At 51.7% G+C, this 23,074-nt stretch overlaps 1 protein-coding gene across 2 annotated transcripts in view; it reads left to right on the plus strand.

Moving 5' to 3' along the window:
- Positions 1 to 370: 370 nt before the first annotated feature.
- Positions 371 to 23,074, plus strand: part of TESC (tescalcin) — a 52,000-nt gene continuing 29,296 nt past the window's right edge. Inside the window, exon 1 of one of the 2 annotated variants that reach the window (XM_049619276.1) lies at positions 371 to 572. In XM_049619276.1, the coding sequence (XP_049475233.1) occupies positions 515 to 572 (58 nt within the window). In that variant the 5' untranslated portion in view covers positions 371 to 514. The remainder of the gene's footprint in view (positions 573 to 23,074) is intronic. The other variant, XM_049619277.1, reaches the window with a different exon arrangement.

A 23,074-nucleotide genomic window follows, 5' to 3' on the forward strand; every position in this document is an offset into this window, starting at 1 on the left:
TGTTTCTTCACTGTCCCAGGTGAGTTTCCCTCCTGAGATCTGGGAGGGTGTGGTGGAAGCGGGGTGGGGGTGAACACGGAACCTCCCAGGGGGCTGCTCCCGCCCACCTACACCCCAACTCTGTTCACACCTGCCTCTTTCCAAAGCCGGCGGCGCTGCGGAGGTGGTGCCGAGCCGCGAGGAGCCCGGCCGCTGCGTGGGGGACGGGGGAACCTTAGCCGGTGGGCTCCTAGGCCCTGCACCCCCTTCCACCCCTCCCCACCGTTTCTTGCCGGGGGCAGGGCGCTCGCCCTCCTCCCCGCGGCGCTCGAAGCCGGCGCGCGCTAGGACCGCGGCGCGCCGCCCTCCGCCGCTATAAGAGGCCGCGCTCGCGCCCCACGCGGAACCCGCGGCTCAGACCCGTCCCCGGCGTCCCGACCCGCGCCGGACCCGAGGCCGGACCCAACGCGGCGCAGCCGACGCCAGCCCGGGGCCTGCGAGGGACGCGCGCCCCGGGGTCCCCGCCGCGGGCACCATGGGCGCTGCCCACTCCGCGTCCGAGGAGGTGCGGGAGCTCGTGGGCAAGACCGGCTGTGAGTATCCGCGGGGACGCGGGCGGGGACCGGCGGCCGGCCGGCCGGCTGGCGCGGGGCTCCCAGCCCACTGCCGCCCGGCCGGCTCCGCGCCGCCGCGCTGTGTGACCTTGGGCCGGCAGCTGGCCCTCTCTGCGCCTCAGTCTCCCCCTCCTGCAAATGGGTCCCCGCCGGCCACTTTGCAGGCTGCGGCGAGGAGCTCCGCGGCGATGCTGAGTAAGTGCCGCGGCCGCTCAGCCTCGGCGCCCTCGGGGTTGGCAGGGAGCCCCCGGGGCCTGGGGACTGCGGACCCGGGAGGGAGCAGGGCTGGGCGGGCGTCCCGGCCGGGAGGGTTGAGCGCCCGGGCCGCCCAGCCGGTGTGCGCGCTCCGCACCTGAAAGTCGTTCGGGTTCGCGAGGCGCAGGGGCCGGAAAGTTTTGAAGTCGACGGGACCTGGGTGGCAGCCGGGCGTTCTCCGGCCGTGTGACCTCGGGCGGGTGAGCGCCTCCCCCTGCGCCTTTGTCCTCCCGTCTGTAAAGTGGGTTCAGGCGGGCCCACCTCCCCGCGTAGCTGGCAGAGCCCGGGGAGCACTGGGCTGGAGCCCGGCGACCTTCCTCAAGCTCGCCCGGGCTCCTGGGACCCGCAGAGGCTGCGCGCCCCGCATCCGGCCCGAGGCTGGGCGCACGGAGCGGTCTGGCCGCGGGGGGCCCCCGAGCTGACCGCAGGGAAGTGACGGCGGAAGCGTTTGTCCGCCCCAGTCCAGCCCAGCTGGGAACTTGACCCTGGGCTCTGACCTCGGGGTGCCGGGTTCTGCCACCCGCCGTGAAGGGGGGCGTAGACTGAAGACCGAGGGAGGCCGGGTCCCCAGGGCGAGGGGGCGCGCTGGACAGGGCGATGTGAATCCTGCCGACACCACTTTCTGGCTGTGTGACCTTGGGCTAGTCACTTCCTCTCCCTGTTTCCTTCTCTCTAGAACGAGAGTTCTGCTAGTACCTGCTAGATGCCCAAGATATGGGAGCTGCAGTGTTATTTCAAGGAAAGAGCTGGCACCTGCTTTGAATTTTGTGCAGCCAGGTCCATAATTGGTCACCTGGGTGGGGGTGGAGGTGACCCAGCCACTTGTGCCCAGGCTGAAAGGCGACCCCTGCTGATCCTAATCTGAACAGCTCTTTCCAGGAGAATTGGGTGAAAATTACAGAAAACACCTTAATAACTGGTCTGGGGAGGGTGTGTGTGTGTGTGTGTGTGTGTGTGTGTGTACACATGTGTGTGTACACGCATGCGTGCATACACACATTCACACACCACGTACATACATGTGTATATCTTCCCGTGGACAAATACAAGAGTATTTGCGACTGGAGGGGGGAAAAGTGTGCAGTATATATAATATGGAACACTTTTTGGTTTAAAAATAATAATAAGGGGGCGCCTGGGTGGCTCACTTGGTTGAGTGGCCGACTTCGGCTCAGGTCGTGATCTCGCGGTCTGTGAGTTCGAGCCCTGCGTCGGGCTCTGTGCTGACAGCTCAGAGCCTGGAGCCTGCTTTCGATTCTGTGTCTCCCTCTCTCTCTGACCCTCCCCCATTCGTGCTCTGTCTCTCTCTGTCTCAAAAATAAATAAACATTAAAAAAAAATAAGAACCTATGTTTATAATCGCTTTGTTTACATCAAGGACTCTGGAAGGATCCACAAGGAAGAATAATGAATACTTGGAGGTTTGGTGGGAGGGATGAAGGGAGAGGGAGCTTTTCATTATAGTTTTTTAAAATATTTTCATTTTTGAACAATGTATGAATATTTTACTTCAAAGAGTTTTAAGTCCAGTTCAACCCGAAGGCTAACATGAGAGAGGAGGTAGGATTCCCCTCTTTGTTGGGTTTCCCCGGTTAGCTGCACACTCTCTTGCCTCCTTGTGTCTGGACTGGTTGAAATCAGGGTTTCCTGGAGCTGGGATTTCTGCCAGAAGGGTGGGCTGGCCACCAGCCTCCATCACTCAGGCAGCCCCCACACAGGCGGTTGCGGGGGATTCCATCTGTTTGTGAGTTTGACAGGTGATGGCACTGCAGAGCATGATGGGAATCTTGTCAGTTTCCTGGGTCCCTAACGTATGGGGTAGGGGGTGGGGGGAGAAGACTGATGCTGAGTGTTCCCCCTGTAGCTTTCCTACAAATGGCTGATGTGGCTTCCCTTCTTGTGGCCCCAGGATTCTAGTTTTGTACCCCAAAGGGAGAAGAGAGATGGGGGGGGTCAGGAAAGGGGTTCTGAAGTCAGAAAGGAGAATGAATGCCTTCAGTTCTCTGAACTTTCAGCAGGTGGAAAGTTCCACCTAGTTCTCTGATAGGGGCTGGTACAGTCTGGTGCTTTTACCTGTTCAGTGAGTATTTGTTGACCAGGGACTTGGAGATTTAGAGGCTGATGTCCCTGAGGGGAGTTACACAGTGGCATGAGAGCCCGAGGAAGGGCAAGGGAACAATTCTTTAGAGAGGATCAGGAGGGCTTCTCTGTAGAGGCAAAAATGGAACAGAAACCTAAATAGGAAGGAACCAGCTACGTGCAGGTCAGCAAAAAGTACATTTTGGGCAGAGGGAACAGTCAGTGCAAGGGCCCTGTGGCGGGAAGACATTGAGAACAATAAATGAGAATTGTGTGAGAGGAGGGTGCAGCCATAGTGAGGGCTCAGTTTATGGGAGGAGCCTGATTTAAAGGGGTCTTGCTAGGTGTGTGGCTTTGGGCGAGTGTTTGGTACTATTGGCCGTGTTTTAGACCCATCTGTCCCCATCACTCTGAACCACGGCTAAGAGTTAAAGCTTGGTCCTACTTCTTCCCAGCTGTGTGACCTTAAACAAGTCCTTGTACCTCTGAGCGTCAGTGTCCCCGTCTGGATTCTGGGGCGGTTACATGGATTCAGTGACATGATGTATATATGTATGTCAAGGGCTTGGCTTGGCATGGGAAGGTCAGCCCCCAGGATCCTGCTCCCACAAGAATCCGTGGGAAGCATTCAGCCTAAAGGCCCAGTCAGCCAAGGAACGGGCTGTGCCCACAACGTTGCTGGGCTCCCCGGCCTCTTTGAGGACCAAGATGGTCCCTAATTTGAAGGGTCAGCCTGGCCCCTCTCTGAGGACTCCATCTGGAACTGATGAGCACGAGATGGTGACAGTGGGCATGATTCCTTGAGCACCGGGCTCTGTGCTGAACCCTCTGCGCGCATTCTGGTGGAATCTTCATAATAACCCTCCATGGAAGATGGCCATGTGGCCATTTTACGGATAAGGAAACTGAGGCTTGGAGGGGTGAAGCCTCCAAGGTGGCAGCCCCGGGGGTCATGAGTGGAGGAGCAGGGGCTCAGAGGATCCCTAAGCCCATTTCCTCCGACACTGTGCTTTCACTGTGTTGAGTTGCCTCTCTGATGTCTAGGAACGCAGAAGGGGTAGGAACCGGTTGCTCGTCTCTTTTTCTCACCTCCGGGCCGTGGTGCAAGCCATTCCCTCTGCCTGGAGCACTCTTCCCTCGACTGTGCATAATTTGGCGTTTATGTAAGGAGATGCTTCTGTAACCAGCAGCCAGGTTAATATGGCAAACACTTCCCCTCAGGCCTCTTTGCAAACCCCTTCGTCGTGGTTCAGGGCTCTGTGGCGCCCTTCCAGAAGCTGCCCTGGTTACTCTCCATCCAGCCTTTGAGGGTTAATGTGCATCCTCGAGATGGCCACGCCCCCCGCGTCCCCTCCCGTTACAGCACACATCACACCCCGGGGGAACTGTCAGCTCTGTCACCAGCCACCCCCTCGAAGCTTGGCGCTTCTCGACTGCAGGAGACGTGATGTCTTTCTCATTCACCTTTGTGTGTGTGCGCGGTCCTCGGGCCACAAGCCGCTCGTGTTGGAGGGGCGGAGACCCCGGGGACTTTACAACCCAAGGGGTGTTGCCCGGGAGCGACCCCCGGTGCCACCCCACTGGCCGGCCTCCGCCACGCCCGCCCGGCACCGGGAGATCCAGTCTGTGGGCTTCAGTGCTGAGCCAGCCCCGCCAAAAATAGGCCTGAGCGCAAGCTCGCCCACACAGGGCATCTCTGGGTTCCACGCCCACCTCCCCTTGCCTGAGAGAGTCTCCTTGATTGATTTAAAACCTAAAAAAAGTCATCCAACCATCTCTTCTGAGCCGAGAAGGCTGACTACCTAGATTGTTAAAATTCACCTTAAACCCTGAGCTGGCCTTTCTCCTTCCACAGCGGAATCAGTCCCGAGGTGTGACGGGGGCCCCCTGACGGGAAGAGAGGCCCCTTGGGAATCACTCACCGAAGGTGTCTGTCCGCTCCCCTTCACCACCTTGAGCAGGCGTGGCCCCTTCCTGCCACCCGCCTCCCCCCCCCCCGCCCCCCCAATCTGGTCTGCTCCTGAGGCTGCGAAGGAAATAATAAATGAAGAATTCTGGGAAAGGTGGAGGGTCTATTTTTTCCTTCAGGCTCCCAAACAGCTCCACAGGCCTATCTATGTACATGCCAAGAAGCTGCCAGAAGGACGAAGGAAAAACAACGTCCCGGATCTAGAGTTGGACCTCGTCATGGTGACAGTGAGTGTGCACCAGGCGCCCGTCATCTGCCGAACTCGGAGCCGAGCCGTGCGGTTTACGTGCACAGCTGCTCTCGGGCCCCCCACTCCGCCCCCCCTCCCCCCAGGTACACCGTAGATTCCCGTTTCTCAGATGAGGCCCTGGAAGCTTCGGGGAGCGGGCCCCTTGCCCGAGGCCACAGGCTACTGAGAAGTCGAGCCGGGGTTCGGTTTCTGGTCTGCTCCCCAGACCTCTTCACCAGGGACGGAGGCTTGTGTGGCCCACACGGGCGGGTGTGGGTGGCACTGCGTTTTCCACTGGCCTCTGGCCGCCGGGCACTACTCTGAGGTCATAAAGTCCTCGAGCGGCCCCAGACCACAACCTCGGCCTATTTGCCGTGCGTTATGTTCCCTCTGGATGGCCAGGCGGACCGGACCCCTTCCCGGCCCTCCAGGAGCTCAGGGCCTTTGAGGGGTGCAGGCGCCCTGGCCGGTACCACTGAGTTCCTCCGGTCATCCGCCGAGGCCTGTGAAGTCAAACGACCGATAGCACCTACCCAGCCCCCTTTCTGTTTCCCGCGGGTGGATTATGGCTTTTGCCCTGGGCTCCGGGGTCACTCTGTAAGCCCCACGAAATAGGGTGCACTGCTGTGTCTGTGGGGCTCTGGCGGGGTGGGGTTGGGACCAGACCCCCAGCGCTCATCAGACTCATGTAAATCCTAAATCCTCCCGTAATAAGAAAATAATTAAAAACATTTTTTAGGACAAGACGAAAAGTGGCCTCTGGGCAAGGAGGAATAAGCACGTCTGTGGGGCCTGGGGAGGATCTGTCACCACAGGCCGAGCTCTCGGGGTGGGCTGCGGCCCGTGGTCTGGTGGTGATGTGGGCACAGTGGTCCCGGCCCTCGGGAACCCTCCAGAGCTTGGTAAGGTGGGCAGTATCCAGATTCTTCCACCCCCGCTCATCCCGGGGTGCTTGCGGTGTGGAAATGTGCAGCCTGCTTCTGGAAGCCTTTAAAAGGGCCGGGTGGGAAATGCACTTAATTCGTAAGCACCTCTGCCCTCTGGCCCAGCACTGCTAATACTTTGTACTCCGGCTGGGCCAGATCCTCTCCACTTTCACGGTAGCATATGTTGCCAATTTACAGATGAGGAAATGGAGGCTCAGACACCCGAAGGGACTGCTCAAGGTCACTTAAATGCTGAGTGTGGAACCCAAATTCGAAGCTGACTCTCCCACGTGACCTAAGCCCCACACAAGCTGGACAGAGACCAAGGATCTTGCATGTCTGGGAGAGGCAACGCCATTACACCGTGACCTCGTTGACAGAGTCCCCCATGCTCGTTTACTAAGTTGGCAGAGGGAGAATTGGACCTTGAGGCAGACAGGCTTGGTTTTGCGCTATGAACTGTGGGCTGTCCCCAGGGAGGACAAGCTCGGTGAGGGGGCATCACGAGGGGGAATTGGGGGCTCTGAGAGCGAGAGCTGGAATGTGCTGCCCTCTCCGCTCCGTGGGGTCTTACTGGGTGGCTCACGTCTGTTTCAGAGGAAGAATCTGTATTTTCCCTGCAGGAAAGTAATTGGCAGTCCGCTCAAGACTTCCTATAGCTCCGCGAATTAGGAGTAACCAGATCCCTTATGGTCTTTCTTTCTCACCCCACCCCCACCCCCAGCCCCACTCGGGCAGGATCTCTTTTTGTGAGTTAATAGGCCCCGGAATGCAGCATGGACTGTCACCAATGCCCAGACATGCCGCAGGACCCAATCATCCAGACGGAATATCTCGAGTGTCGTGTCGATAAGGTGCTTTTTACTCTCGCAGAGCCCTCCGGTATCTGCTATCTCAAGTGGCAGGAACATGGTGTTTTTGGCTCAGAGGTGCCCACTGCTTTGGGGAGATAGGGCGAGGGGCCCTCTTGTACCCACGTTGGTGGGACCAGGTGAGGGGATCGAGAGGAGGCGGCGTCTGGGCCTGTGAGCCTCCCTGCCCCCCGTTCCAACTTTATTATTAATTCATAAAGCCAGAAGGTCGAGTGGGTGATTTGCGCCGGTGGTGGCAGCCACCTTAAGCGCGAGGACAAAAAGGCCCTTTGTTGTTCCAGCAGTGTGACCTTTGCGGATGGGCAAGCTGTCAGAAGTGGGTCTTGGGCTCTTGGCGCGGCTCCCTAGGAGGCGAGAAGGCACATTCAGGTCTCGGGGATCAGGTGCCTCTGGGAGGACGGGCAGGCGGCCAGCAGGAGACCTCACTACCGGCGTGGCTGAGTCCTAGACCGTGATGGAGGGAGAAGGTGGCCACGGCCAAGGACTTTGTGGGCTGAGGTTAGAAGGGGGGTTCCCTTCCTTCCTCCTGAGCGTTCATGCTGGGGTCCCAGTGGTCAAAGAGCCCTCAAGTGAGCACTTAGCAGTTAGGCCCAACACACCTGATGTTCCCGGGGGTTCTCCTGTCTTGTCCTCACCTGCATCCCCCAAGACTGCAGCTGGGGTCCCACACAGGCACATGCTGGCCTCCCCCGACCTTGGCCCATAGCAGCAGATAGATGCGGCTTTGAACTGTGGCACCGCCTTTCCCTGTCTGGGCGAGTAACTTTGCTTCCACGTCTTGGTTTTCTCATCTGTCAGATGGGCACGTGTTGCAGGGCTATTGGGAGGATTAAATGAGAATTTTAGCAAAGCCCTTGACACATCGTAAGTGTTCAGTAGCTGTTGGCAAGTACTAATTCCATTAGAAACCACTCGGAGGCAGGGGTGCCTGGGTGGCTCAGTCAGTTGAGCGTCCGACTTCAGCTCAGGTCGTGATCTCGCGGTCTGTGGTTTCGAGCCCCGCGTCGGGCTCTGTGCCGACAGCTCGGAGCCTGGAGCCTGTTTCAGATTCTGTGTCTCCCTGTCTCTCTTTTCCTCCCCCGCTCACACACTCTCTCTCTCTCTCTCTCTCTCAAAAATAAATAAACATTAAGGGGCGCCTGGGTGGCTCAGTCGGTTAAGCGTCCGACTTTGGCTCAGGTCATGATCTCACCGTCTGTGAGTTCGAGCCCCGCATCGGGCTCTGTGCCGACAGCTCAGAGCTTGGAGCCTGTTTCAGATTCTGTGTCTCCCTCTCTCTCTCTGACCCTCCCCCGTTCATGCTCTGTCTCTCTCTGTCTCAAAAATAAATAAACGTTAAAAAAAAATTAAAAATAAATTAAAAATAAATAAATAACAAAAAAAAAGGAACCATTCAGGGGCTGGCTGTGTTCCTCCCTTTTTAAAGTTTCATTTCATTTTTCATTTTGTGGAGAGTGGGGGAGCGGGGCAGAGGCAGAGAGAGAATCTTCAGGCTCCATGCTCAGTGTGGAGCCCGATACGGGCTTCATCCCACGACCCTGGGATGGTGACCTGAGCCCAGATCGAGAGTTGGATGCTTAACCGACAGAACCACTCAGGCGCCCCATACAATTTTTCCCTTTTAGGGCATTCTGTAACTTCGCTAATTCATTTCATTTTTTGACATGGCCGCCGTATGACACAAGTGACGTTAGTCTTTGTCTTTCCCTGTACTGATGATCAGGGACCTTAACACGCCTTAATTTGCATCACTCTGTGGTACTTTTTCTGTTTTTGAAAGCCACTCATTGGTTTGATTATTCCTATACGCAGACCCTATTAATTCTTGGAACAGTTTTCCCCCACAGATCTCATTTTCTTATGTGTTCCACCTTTCCATAGGTTTTTCAGTGAGTCTCTGAGTCAGCAGCTGTCTGAAAGTGACTAGATTTTGCCAGGATCCTCCTGGGATCACCGGCTGGCTATATCTTCTCTCAGCACTTTGGTTTTGGTCCCTTGTTGCTGTTGAGAAGTCAGCTCTTTGGTCTGATTCTTTTGTGTGAAATCTGCTTTTGTACCTCTGAGATTTTTGGGGTTTTGTTTTTGTTTTTAACTGCACTTTGTCTAGGTGGATTTGTTTTATTTGTCCTGCTTGAGAATGGTTTATGCTCTTTTATTCTGAAGAAGGCTTAGGTCTTATAGTATGAAAAATGTTCTCTCCCCGACCCTTCTCTTTATTTTCTTCTTCAGTAATTCCTATTAGAAATACATTGGACCGGGGTGCCTGGGTGGCTCAGTCGGTTAAGCGTCTCGCTTTGGCTCAGGTCATGATCTCACCATCTGTGAGTTCGAGCCCCACGTCGGGCTCTGTGCTGACAGCTTGGAGCCTGCTTCAGATTCTGTGTCTCCCCCTCTCTCTGACCCTCCCCTGCTCATGCTCTGTCTCTCTGTCTCAAAAATAAATAAACATTAAAAAAAATTAAAAAAACAGAAATATGTTGGACCATGTCATTCTGTCCTGAATGCCTCTTTACTCCTCTCTGATATTTTCTATCGTTTTACTGCTTTTTGCTGTATTTGGAGTCTTTTTCTTAGGTCTCTCTTCCACTTCACTAATTCTCTCTTTAGCTATTAAAATCTTGCCGCCCCAGGGTGCCTGGGTGGCTCAGTCGGTTGGGCATCCAGCTTCGGCTCAGGTCATGATCTTCCCATCAGTGAGTTCAAGCCCCACATCGGGCTCTGTGCTGACAGCTCGGAGCCTGGAGCCTGCTTCGGATTCTGTGTCTCCCTCTCTCTCTCTCTGCCCCTCCCCCGCTTGTGCTCTGTCTCTCTCAAAAATAAACATTAAAAAATTTTAAATCTTGCTGCCCCTTAAGTTTTCAAGTTCCAATGACTTTTAAAAAAAAAACACGGGTCACCTGAGTAGCCCAGTCAGTTAAACGACTGACTCTTGATTTCAGCTCAGGTCCTGATCTCATGGTTGTGAGATCAGGCCCACATTGGGCTCTGCACTGACCATGTGGAGCCTGCTTGGGATTTTCTCTCTTCCTGTGTCTGTCTGTCTGTCTCTCTCTCTCTCTCTCTCTCTCTCTCTGCCCTTCCCCTGCTCCTGTGTGTGCATGCTATGTCTCAAAAAAACTTAAAACATTTTTTTTTTTTACAAGTTCCATATGGTTTTCAAACTCACTGCTTTTGTCATAGTGTTCTTTCATTATTTGTAAAAATTTAACGCTTACTACATGGTTTCTTCTGTTTCACCCTCTTGTGGTGCCATTCCTTGTTAAAATTAAAGAAAAAATTTAAGTAAACTCTACCCCCAACGTGGGGCTCAAACTGAGAACCCCAAGATCAAGAGTTAGGTGCTCTACCGACTGAGCCAGCCAGGCATGCCCCCCCCATCCCGATTTTTAAAAAAAAATTTTTTAAATGTTTGTTTATGTTTGAGAGACAGAGAGAGACAGAGTGTGAGCAGGTGAGGGGCAGAGAGAGGGAGACACAGAATCTGAAGCTTCCAGGCTCCAGGCTCCAAGCTGTCAGCATAGAGCCCGACGTGGGGCTTGAACTCACGAACTGTGAGATCACGACCCGAGCGAAGTCGGATGTTTAACCAATTGAGCCACCCAGGCGCCCCCCGATTTTTTTATTGAAAAAAATTTCTTGAAGTATAATTGACATACAATGTTAGTAAGTGATCTAGTGATTTGCCAATTCTGGACATTACTCAGTGCTCAGCACAGTAAGTGTGGTCACCGTTTATCACCATACGGTGTCATGACGATAGTATTGTCTCTATTCCGCACGCCTACCTTTCATCTCTGTGACCGAAAGTTTGTGAGCCTTAATCCCTTTCACCCATTCCTCCTCCCACACCTTCTCTCTGGCAACTACCAGCTCCTTGTATTCAAGAGTCTGTTTTGTTTTCTAGATACTACATAGCAGTGAAATCCTATGGTATTTGTCTTTCTCCGACTTATTTCACTTCGCATAATTCCCTCTAGGTCCATCCTGGATCTTGTATTGTCGGATCTTGTCGTCGGCGACACTTGGGTGCTTCCGTATTTTGGCCATTGTAAATAGTGCTGCGATCAACATAGGGTGCGTGTGTTTTCAAATTCGTGTTTCCATTTTCTTTGGGTAAAATACCCAGGAGTCGAATTACTGGCTCGTGGTTTTTTTTTTTTTTTTTTTTTTTTAAGGAAACTTCATGCTGTTTTCCACGGCTGTTACGCCAATTTACATTCTTACCGGCAGTGCTCGAGAGTCCCTTTTCTCCACACCCTCACCACCACTCATTTGTCTTTTTGATATTAACCATTCTCACTGGTGTGAGGTGATCTCTCATTGTGGTTTAAATTTGCGTTTCCCTGAGGAATGATATTAAACATCTTTTCACGTCTGATGGCCATCACTTTTCTTATATATCTTCTTAATGTTTATTTTGGAGATAGGGAGAGTACGAGTGGGGAAGGGGCAGAGAGAGGAGGGGTTAGAAGATCTTAGATGGGCTCCACGCTGAGAGCTGAGTCCGACACAGGGCTCAAACTCATGAACCTTGAGACCGTGACCTGAGCCGAAGTCAGACACTGAACTGACTGAACCACCCAGGCTCCCCTGGCCATCTTCTCTCTTTGCGAAAAAAAGGTCTATTCAGGTCCTCTGCTTGTTTTTTAAATAGAATTGTTCGGCGTTGGGGGGGGAGGGGGTTGGTGTTAAATTGTATGAGTTCTTTATATACCTTGGATATTAACCTCTTATTGCACGTGCCATTTGCAAATATCTTCTCCCATTTGGTAGGTTGCCTTTTGGTTTTGTTGATGGCTTCTTTTGCTATGCAAAAGCTTTTTAGTTTAGTTTAGTGGTCCCATTTGTTTCTAAGCTTGATGTCCGAGAGATTATTACCCGTGTTTTCTCTCGGGGCTTTTATAGTTTCAGGTCTCGTATTTAGGTCTTTAACCCATTTTGAGTTTGTTTTTTTGGGTATGGTGTGAGCAAGTAGTCCAGTTCTATTTTTTTTTTTTTTTTTTTTTGCACGTAGCTGTCCGAGTTTTCCCAACACTGCTTATTGGAAAGACTGTTTCTTCCCCATTGTGTATTCTCGCCTCCTTTGTCATAGATTAATTGACCACAGGAGCATAAGTTTATTTCTGGGCCCTTGTTCCTGTTGCAGTGACGTAGGTGTCTATTTTTTTTTGCCAGTATTCTACTGTTTTGAGTATTAGAGCTTTATAGTAGGTTTTGAAATCTGGAACCTGTAAGTCCATCTTTCTTCAAGATTGCTTTTGCTATTTCGGGTCTTTCATGGTTCCATACAAATTTTAGGCTCATTTGTTGTAGTTCTGTGAAAAATGCTTTTTGCTGTTTTGATAGGCATTGCTTTGAATCTATAGATTACTTTGGGTAGTAGAGACATTGAACAATATTCTGCCAATCCATGAAGATGGTATATCTTCCTATCTGTGTCCTCTTGAATTTCATTTATCAGCGTCTTATGGTTTTCACAGTATATGTCTTTCCTTCCTTGGTTAAGTTTATTCTTTTTGGTGCAGTTATAAATGGGGTTGTTTTCTTAATTTCTTTATCTGCCACTTCATTATTAGTGTATAGAATTGCAACAGATTTCTGTATATTCTGTATCCTACAACTTTACTGGAATTCATTTTGTTTCATGTCTGACTGCTGCAGCTAGGAGGACTTCTTATGTTGAAGAAAAGTGGTGAGAGAGGACAACCCTGTCTTGTTCCTGATCTTAGAGTAAAAGTTCTCAGTTTTTCACCATTGAGTATGATGTTAGCTGTGAGTTTTTCGACTATGGACTTTGTTACGTTCGGGTATGTTCTCTCTAAATCCCCTTAAGAGTTTTAATCCTGAATGGATATCTTGTCAAATGCTTTTTCTGCATCTTTTGTTATGATCATAAGGCTTTTATCTTTTCTCTTGTTAGTGTGATGTATCACTTTGATTGATTTGCAAATATTGAAACACCCTTGCATCCCTGGAATAAATCCCACCAGATCGTGATGTTATTAACACATTTAAAACAAAAAGGGTGCCCTTCCTTTTGTTAATTGTGTCTGCTGATGGTCCCTTACGGTGATTCATTTGCTTGCGTGGTTTGATTTTTGATTATGAGCTCATGTTTGACTGGGCTGCCTCCCCTGGTTTTCACATCCTCTTGGAACTATCTTCAGCGCCCGATTTATGCTGAGGCCAAACCAAGTGGAGAAGGGCTTATCTAAAGTACCTCTCCTGGGGCACCTGGGTGGCTCAGTCGGTTAAGCGGCCGACCTCGGCTCAGGTCATGATCTCACGGTCTGTGAGTTCGAGCCCCGCGTCGGGCTCTGTGCTGACAGCTCAGAGCCTGGAGCCTGTTTCAGATTCTGTGTCTCCCTCTCTCTCTCTGACCCTCCCCCGTTCATGCTCTGTCTCTCTCTGTCTCAAAAATAAATAAACGTTAAAAAAATAAAAATTAAAAAAAAATAAAGTACCTCTCCCATGAGGGTCCCTCACAGTGCTTTTCATTTACTTCTAGTACCTTAGAGATGTCACTGGTCTAGAAACACTTTTTGCATTGATTCCTCAATTTGGCTTTCCTGCACCACACGGGTTTGGATCTTGCACCTGTGCATGGCACAGACTTGGCATCTTGGTACATCACAGGCCTGCCCCCTTGCTCCTGCATCCGGTCACCTCCTTAGCCAAGTCCACTTCCTTGCTGATTGTCGGAGACAGTAGGGAATACTTTTTCTAGCCCATCTTCCATGGGGAAGCAGCCTTTTATGCTTCAGCTTCTGATAGGAGTCTCCCTTCTAGCCTCCATAGAACCACGGCCACTTCTGTCACTCGGTGGGCTGGAAGCTTCCTACCCTTAGCTGTTAGAGCCTGTAACCATTCTCACAGCCCTGGGCCACCTCAGCAGCATCTCATACTCCCACCCTGCTGGGTGTGACGTCCCTCCTTGCTTCTGGCCTTGAGAGTGTCCCTTGCTTTTGAGCTTAGTGGTGTATGTGAGGTTTTTCCTATTTTTTCCAGTGCTTCAGGGATCTGTGCTGGGACGGAGGGTCTGTGTTAGTTGCACGTAGCAGGAACTGGAGTTCTTTACCTAATAAGCCTTCCTGCTTTCGGTGAGCCTGTCTCCGCTTGATTTGGCCTCCATCTAATTCTGGAGTTGAAGATAGTTCTGGAAGGATGTGGGAAGCCATTTGTTTCCTTGGATGTTCTGAAAGACGCCCACTCTTCAAATCTCTGCTGGTTCACTCACATCTCCCCCCACCCGCCTTCCCCGTCTTTAGTCTTCTTATTACAACGGAGACCTCTTTGTTTCTTTAGTGACATAAATGATACGGTTCCTTGTCCCCCTCATCCTCAACTTTGGGCACAGAGCAGCTCCTGCCTCTGAGTAAATGCTACCACATGGCAGTTATTGCTGGGATCAGGCAAATGGCAAAGCGCACAGCAGTAGGAAGGTGAGCACAGATGAGCAAAGCCCAGGCTGTGTGCTTCCGAGAGTGGTGCTCACCCACTCTGACCGGGTGCCAAGGTTCCTCATCGCTCATGGGAAAAGGATAGTTTCCAAAGTCAAGCCCCTTCATTCTGTCTCAGCTTCTGCTATGGAAGATTCATTCTGCGAGGAAAGATACCCACAGAGATCCTTAGGAGACCCTCCATACTTGAGACTAGAATAAAAGCCATCCCCGTGCTGGCCGGGGCCTGGGGCAGCCCCTCCCAGGAGTCCCTTGGCTCGTAACTTAGAGACTGAGTTGAAGTTGGCATGAAAAGGGTTCGAAGGTGCTGGATAAAAGCCAGTAGCGGACCTCCTTGTTCCTACTTCTGCTTTGGAGACTAGAATTGGCTTTGATAATTTCCTTCTCAAGGCCGAGTGCGTCTTGGTGGGGTTTTTTTTTTTAAGTTTGCTTATTTTTGAGAGCACGCTCATGAGCGCAGGGGGAGGCTAGTGGGCAGAGAGAGGGAGAGAGAGCATCCCAAGTGGGCTTCGTGCTGCCAGCGCAGAGCCCGATTTGGCGCTCGAACTCACGAACTGCGGGATCATGACCTGAGCTGAGATCACGAGTTGGGACGCTTACCCAACTGAGCCACCCAGGCGCCCTGCATCGCTGGTTTGTTTACAAATCCCGGCGGTGAGGCATGGTCCCTGATGGGTCCACACTGAGCATGTGGCGCAGGGGAAGGACGGAAGCAGGGCGTCCGTGAAGCCACGCGAAGCATCTTCTGTACGATGGGCTGGTCCCTTTCCAGGCTGTGGAGGTCTCCATCCACTCTTACCCCTCCTCCCCCCACCTCCCTCCTGAGGCCCAGGATTAGTAATTGCTTTGGCTGTAGCCCCAGGCAGCGTGCAGTTGCCTCTTCCCTCCCCTGTGAGTGAGCTGGGAGACCTCGGAGGAGCAGAGTAGGTACCACAGGATTATTACTTTAAGGGCATCGTCATAGCTCCAGTGGCAACTCTGGTGTCTCAGCTCTTCCCGCTGGGTCCGGTGCAAAATATATGTGATTTTCTTTATTTAAAATTAAAAAAAAAATTGTTAATGTTTATTTATTTATTTTTTTAATGTTTATTTTTGAGAGAGACAGAGACAGAATGCGAGTGGGTGAGGGGCAGAGAGAGAGGGAGGCACAGAATCCGAAGCCGGCTCCGGGCTCCGAGCTGTCAGCACAGAGCCCCATGTGGGGCTTGAACTCACGAACCCCGAGATCACGAACCGAGCCGAAGTCGGACGCCCAACCCACGGAGCCACCCAGGCACCCCTGATTTTTTTTATTTAATTGGGGAAAGACTCACACAACCTAAAACTTCCCATAGTCACCATTTTTGAACCTACAGTTCGCTGGCTTAGTTAAGCACATCCACGGTGTTGTGCGGCCACCAGTTCCAGGGCATCCTCACCGCCCCCCCCCCAAAAAAAAGAAACTTCGTGCCCATTAGCTGCCCCTGAAATCCCCCCGCGCACAGCCCGTGGCAACCACAAATCTGCTTTCTGAACCCGTGGACTCGCCTTTTTGGATGCTCCGTGTAAATGGCAGGCTACAGCGGTGGCCCTGGGTGCTTGGCATCCTGTTTTCAAGGTCGTCTATGCTGCAGCAGGTGTCCGTGCTTCCTTCCCTTCTGTGGTGGGATGATGTCGGGCTGCGCAGAGCTACCCCGTTTGGTTCATCTGTCGACCACTTGATGCACGCTTGGGTGTCCCTACCCTCCGGGGATCGTGCATGGCGTGTCTGCGACTCTGATTGTTTTCCGGGGTGTGGACAGCTTCAGGAGGGTGGTGCTCTTGTGATCTCTGTATTCCGGGGGCGGCAGGGACAGTTTAGTGGGACGGGAAGCTGGGGACCGAGCCAGCAGCTCTTGGCAGAGATGTTGTTAGCTCACCTTTCTGTCTGGCCTGGTTCACCTCTGTATTTCGGGACTTTGGCTGGTGCTTGGGTTCAGTCCTGGCCGGTCTGTGAGGACATGGCAAGCAGGAGAGCTTTGGGGGCCCTGGAAGCCACCGAGACCTTCCCAGGGATGCCACTTGGCGTCCTGGGGCCTGCATCCAGGGCGGCACGGCTGGGGAGACGGGGAGGCAGGGTGGCTCCTGCAGAGCCCCTGGAGAGATCAGGTGCATAATGTCAGCCACCCTTGTCCTTGCAACTGCGTTTTGAGACCCCCACCCCCACCCCCACCCCCGCCCCCAGACGGCTACACCTGCCGACCCCTCAGCGGGTTCCCTACATCCTGTCCTTTGCATCCACCCTGCATTCTGTCACCAGGCACATGCGATCTTGTCCCTTCCCTTAGCATCCTATGTAAACTCAGGGTGAGGTCTGAATGCTTGAGTTCAGTATGTGTGACTGCCGCTACTTACCTCCTTTCTCCGCTGTCCTCAGCCTGCCTTCTGCCCGGGCTGAAGAACCCGGGGCTTCCTGAGCTCTGCCCACCCTGCTCTGCCAGCCCTGCCCTCCCCAGCCTGGCCCTCAGCCTTCAGGATCCCACAGGGCATCAGCTCCCTATGGGTGCTCCTTGGCAAGCTGACACCACATTTCTTACCCTGGATCCCAGGGAGGTGACATGCGTTTCCAGTAGATAAGGGCTCTGCTTGTGTCTGTACCCCCAGCATCTACCGGGCGCCCCAGTAAATGTCTCTTAGTGAACAGCATCCCTCAGATGGAGTCAGTCAGGTCTCCCCACACCCCTGGGAGCCAGCGTGGATTTGGGAAGGACCAAGTGCTATTTTAGGTGTCCTTTGCCACCAGACTCGGGCCCCTGGAGATACAGGCTCCAGTGATCCTGGCCACCCCATAGTGGGTGTGGTGAAGGCTGATGCTCGATCTCCTCCAGAGTCAGATGAGGGAGGCTGGGCCTCGTGACGGATTTCATGCCCCTTTTCTGGGTCTCCTGCCTCCACCCGGGCTCCTGCCTCCACCTCCTTGAGGGTTGTCTCTGACCTCCCGGTCTATGCGACCCTCCTCCTGCCCGGTGACCCCTTGCTCAGCACAGCGAGGCTGTAAGGTGGCTCCCACAGCCCGACAGGGGAGGCCAGGACCAGGCAGAAACCCCGTGTCCGCATCACTCCACATTCCTCCCGACCCCGAACCCTGGCAACCCCTTAATCTACTTTCTGTGGCGAGGTTTGCCTACTCTGGACGTTTCACATACATGGAATCCTACGATATGTGGCTGCGTCCGGCTTCTCTCCTTGGCGTTATGTATTCAGGGTTCATGGATGTCGGAGCACGTGTCCACGCTTCGTTCCACTTGTGACCGAATCCTATGCCACTGTATGGACAGACCACGTTTTGTTTATAGTTTCATCTATCGTTGGACGTTTGCGTTGTTCCCTCTAGGCTATTGTGAACAGTGCCGCTGTGAACGCTCGTTTATGGGTTTATGTGTGGACGTGGTTTTCATGTATCTCGGGTACGTATTTGGGAGGAAGATTTCTGGATTACGTGGTGAATCTGATTTATTGAGGATCCACGGAATTGTGTCCCACGGTGGCTGCACTGTGTGACATTCCCATCAGCAGCGCACGAGGATGTCAGTTTCTTCGCAGTCTCACCAGCGCTTGCTACTGTAGCTTTTATCTTTCATTCTAGCCATCAAAGTTGAAACTGAAGATTATACAAGGCATCTCTGATAATTACAGAAAAGTTAAGGGACCGATCAGCAAAGATAAGGGACAAGAGGAAGAGAGGGATGTCCTGTAAACCTGTAAACCTGCTTCCTATAAACCTGGAAGCAATGTGCTATTTTGTTCATCCTTTCCTATTTTTTCCTGCGCACACAACTATATCATTACGGACTTTCATGGACGTGAGATCTTGTGGCCTGTTGGTTTTTCCCTGTAGCGATATCCCATGAAAATTTTTCTGTGTTCTAAATATTTAAAAAAAATTTTTTTAATGTTTATTTTTGAGAGAGAGGGAGAGACAGAGTGTGAACGAGGGAGGAGCAGAGAGGGAGACAGAGACGGAATCCAAACCAGTCTCCAGGCTCTGAGCTGTCTGCACAGAGCCTAACACGGGGCTCAAACCTGGGGTCATGACTTGAGCTGAAATCGGATCCTTAACCAACTGAGCCACCCAGCCTCCCCTAAATATTTTAAAAATGTTTCTTAAGGCTCTGTAGTATACTGCCTTTGGGATGTACCCGTTTATTTATTTCAACCCGTTTCCTTATAGCTCACCACTTCCCCAATTTTAAAGTTTGCTTATTTACATACTTATTTATAGATTTTTTTTTTTAAAGTTTATTTTGAGAGAGAAAGAGCATGCAAGCAGGGGAGGGGCAGATAAAGAGCGAGAGCACACAAGAATCCATAGCAGGCTCTGCACGAAGCCTGACGCAGGGCTGGTACCCGCTAACCATGAGATCGTGACCTGAGCTGAAATCAGGAATCAGATGCTTAAGCCACTGAACCACCCAGGTGTCCCATGAGTTTATTTATTTTGAGAGAGAGAGGGAGGGAGAGAGAGAGCGGGCACGTGCACAGGAGCAGGGGAGGGGGGGAGAGAGAATCCCAAGCAGGCTCCACGCTGTCAGTGCAGAGCCCGACGCTGGGCTCTGTCTCCCAGTTAGATCATGAGGTGAAGTCAAGAGTCATGTGCTTAACTGACCGAGCCACCCAGGTGACCCAGTTTTTTACTGTTTTAAACAGGTCAGGATGATGACGGTTACCTGTTTATCTCTGTACACTCGTCTCAGTTCCTCAGTATTTGTTCCTAGGGATCAAGTTGCTGGTTAAAAGCACAGATACCAGCACTGTCCAGTGCAAATTATAATGCAAGGTGGAATAATTCTAAATGTTTTCAGAAGCTACATATGTAATTCTACGTTTTCTAGTAGCCATGCTTTAAAAAAATTTTTGTAATGTTTATTTTTGAGGGAAAGCACGAGCGGGGGGGGGGGGGGGGGGCAGAGAGATGGGGAGACACAGAATCCGAAGCAGGATCCAGGCTCCGAGCCGACAGCACAGAGCCCGACGTGGGGCTCGAATTCACAGACCGCGAGATCGTGACCTGAGCCGAAGTCGGCCACTTAACTGACTGAGCCACCCAGGCAGCGCCCCTGTAGTAGCCATGTTTAGAAAAGAAACAAGATACAGTTAATTTTAATATTTTACTTCTAAAATATTTCAGCGTATGACCAATATAAAAATTATGGAGACTGTGTGCATTCTTTTTTGTACTCAGTCTTTGGAAGCTGGTGTGTATTTTACACAATTTCATACCTCCGGTTCCAGCTTGGACTGCGCGCACGCACACACACACACACACACACACACACACACACACACACAGATTGGGCCAGTTAAACTCCCACCAGCCTGTGGAAGGGTGTGACCTCAACCCTCAGGCTGAAATCTAAAACCAAAGATAACGAGGTCAACGTGCCAGGCACCCAAGTGACTCTGCCTCTTGTCTCCATGGCACCCGTGACCGCCTGGGGACCTGGAGAAGGGCTGAGGGAGGAGCAGGGAGACCAGAAGAGCTTCCGTCCTTGGAGCCCCCGAGGGCGCTCTGCACACAGGTGTAGGTGCCCACAGGACACGTCCTCTGGGGGACCCCGGGACCTGAGAGCGCGTGAGGTCTTCGGAAGTCAGTTCGTGAGGCCTAAGATGTTCCTTCTCCCAGTCCCTGAGCCCGGGGAGGCTTCCCCGAGTTGAGCTCCGAGCTCTTGGCTCAGGGGATTTGGGTGCCGAAGACAGGGGTCCAGAGATGGGAGGCTGTTTTCCTCATCCCTCTGCTTTCAGTCAGGCACGACAGGGAAGGGTGTGGGCACCCGTGCGTGCGCTTTGGATGCAGAATTCAGCCCTGGACAGTCAGGGCTCAATTGACGTGGACTGCTGTGGTTCCCAGGATTAGGCACGTAATTCATTTTCCTGATGGCGCTTTTGAGACGTAACACGTTCCCTACATCTCACCCATTCAAAGTGTACTCGGGTTTTAGAATAATCACAGGGCTGGGCGTCCCTCACGATCTAACTTTGGAACATTTTCCTCCCCTCCCCTCCGCCCTCCCCCAAGAGGCTCAGTACCTATCAGCATGACTCCCCATCCTTGCCTAGCCCCAGGCAAGCCCTGGTCTAGTTTGGATTTGCCTCCCTGAGCATCTCCTATAAATGGATTCATGCAATGTTAGGAGCACATGTGTGGCTGCAATTTCTATGGTTATTTCTCGTCCGTGTGCTTTTGTTTTTTGTTTTTTTTGTTTTTGGGGTTTTTTTTGATCTGCGGTTGAGTGCTGGGCTGCCTTTGATCGGTAACCCACGAACATAAAACCGCACACATTCTGCCAGACAAACTGAGCTTAAATCCTGGGTCTCCCTTTCAAGTTTAGGGCCTGACCTTCAAGTCACCTAACGCCTCAGATCCTCAGTTTGCTCTTCTGGAAAATGGGAGCAGTCCTTCCATTATACGGTCATGGTAAGGGTTAAATAAGACCATGTGTGCCCAGGACGTGGTGCTCAGCTAACAGATGATTCATCAGTAGCAGTATTTTCGAGATCCCTCGGCTGTCCCATGTGCTACCGTATTGTGTGCCTAAAATATTCATTACATCACTAATAAATATGCATTGTGTATTAGAGGAAATTTAGAAGATATAGATGAATGAAACCAAAACAAAGCCTTTAATCCCTCTACGGAGAAAGACCATTGCTATTATTATTTTGGGGAAAGGGAGTCCGGATTTTCTTTCCTTACTTCTATACATTTGTGTATATCTACATGTTTTCCCCAGCATGAGGTCATGCTATTTTTGTAGCAGGCGGTTGTGTTTTAAGTAAGGACCATGCCCAGTGTGGGGCTTGACCTCACAACCCCGAGACTGAGAGGGGCAGGCTCTGCCTGCTGAGCCAGCCAGGCGCCCCATAGCAAGCTGTTTTAAACATTTTTAAAGTTCATTTTGAGCGAGACACACACACACACACACACACACACACACACACACACACACACACACAATCCCAAGCAGGCTTTGCGTTGACAGGACTCAAACTCAAAAACCATGAGATCATGACTTGAGCTGAAATCAAGAGTGGGACCCTCAACTGAGCTACCCAGGTGCCCTGACTTTTAAACATTCTCTGTGGAATGTATTTTCATGTCCGATATATAACTGTCACTTCTCAAAAGCAGCTTGCTTTTTTTTTTTTTTTTTTTTTTTTTTTTTTTTTTTTTTTTTAATTGACTAAGCCTTCTGTAAAATATTTGACCAATCTGCTTTGGGTGAGCACTTAGGTCGAGTCCATTTTTTAAGCTGTTAAGAATCCACGGGTGGACACATTTATGTATTTGTCTTTTGTACTCGTTGGATTTATTTTTTCCTGCCAGGTAGAATCACTGAAATTTTCAGGTAAACCTTTTATCGTAATATCAGGTACAGAAAAGTACATCACCCGTGAGCATAGAGTTCCATGTCCTTGCTGAGCACACGTGTGTGTAACCTGAACCTGGATGAAGAAATAGAATATTCCCACTACCCAGAGGCGCCCCTCACGCCCCATTCAAATCACTACTCCCCGTTCGGGGGCAACCACTATTCTGGCTTCTCTTTTTTAAAAAAATAAGACAACATCATCATTTTTATTATATTTTTTAAAGTCTTTTTTTTTTCTTTTAGAGAGTGCATGACTGGGGGAGGGGGAGAGAGAGAGAGAGAATCTCCAGCAGGCCCAATGCTCATGTGGAGCCTGACGTGGGGCTTGCTCCCATGACCCTGGGATCATGACCCGAGCCGATATCAAGGGTCGGACACTCCACTCTCTGTGCCACCCAGGCACCACCTTGTCATTGCTATTACCAGACAAGTTTTAGATAGGTTCATAGCAAAATTCAGAGGAAGTTAGTTTTCGCCTATGCCCTCACCCCGACACGTGCCATAGCCTCCCGCCTTATCCGTGGCCCCCGCCAGTGTGGTACGTTTGATACAGTCGATGAACCTGTATCGACACTTCATTATCGCCCGGAGTCCATTGTTCACATTAGGGTTCACCTGTGGTGGTGCACCTTCTGCAGGTCTGGACGTATGTTCAGCGACGTGTGTCCGTCATGATGGGACCCACAGGATAGTTTAACTGCCCCGGAAACCCTCTGTGCTCTGCCTGTTCATTCCTCATCCCCAGACTCGGACACGGAGACCTTTCTCGTGCCTTCACGGTTTTGCCTTTTCCAGGAGGTCCTAGTAGAATCTTACAGTGCACGGCCTTTCCATCCCGACTTCTAACCCTACAGAGGACTTTTTACCCGTTTTCGAGCTCCATTTAAATGGAATCCTAACATACTTGCTCTTTGGCATCTGACTTCTTTTCCTTGATTTTATGTTTCTGAAGCTCACCCAGGTTATGGCACGCACCGTCTGCTCGTTTTCCTTGCTGTATACTACTCCATTGCTTGAGTAGACTGCACCTCAACACTTGATTCTGCCGTTGTCGGCATTTGGATAGGTTCCAGTCTAGGGCTGTTGGAACCGCACTGCTGTGAACCTCTCCTTCTTTCTGTACCTCTTCTGACGAGCGCAAGGGTGCGTTTCTGTTGGGTGTGTGCCCAGGACTGCAATCCCTGAGCCCTGTAGAGTATTCGGATGTCCTTGCTGATACACACCTGATAGGAATGGCCATGTCCTCCTCCAGAAAGGTGGTTATTGCCCCTCACGGTCATCCCACTTTTCCAAGAGTCAGTTT

This window comes from Panthera uncia (assembly GCF_023721935.1).
Source record: "Panthera uncia isolate 11264 chromosome D3 unlocalized genomic scaffold, Puncia_PCG_1.0 HiC_scaffold_8, whole genome shotgun sequence".
In the NCBI taxonomy this organism is placed as follows: Eukaryota; Metazoa; Chordata; class Mammalia; order Carnivora; family Felidae; genus Panthera; species Panthera uncia.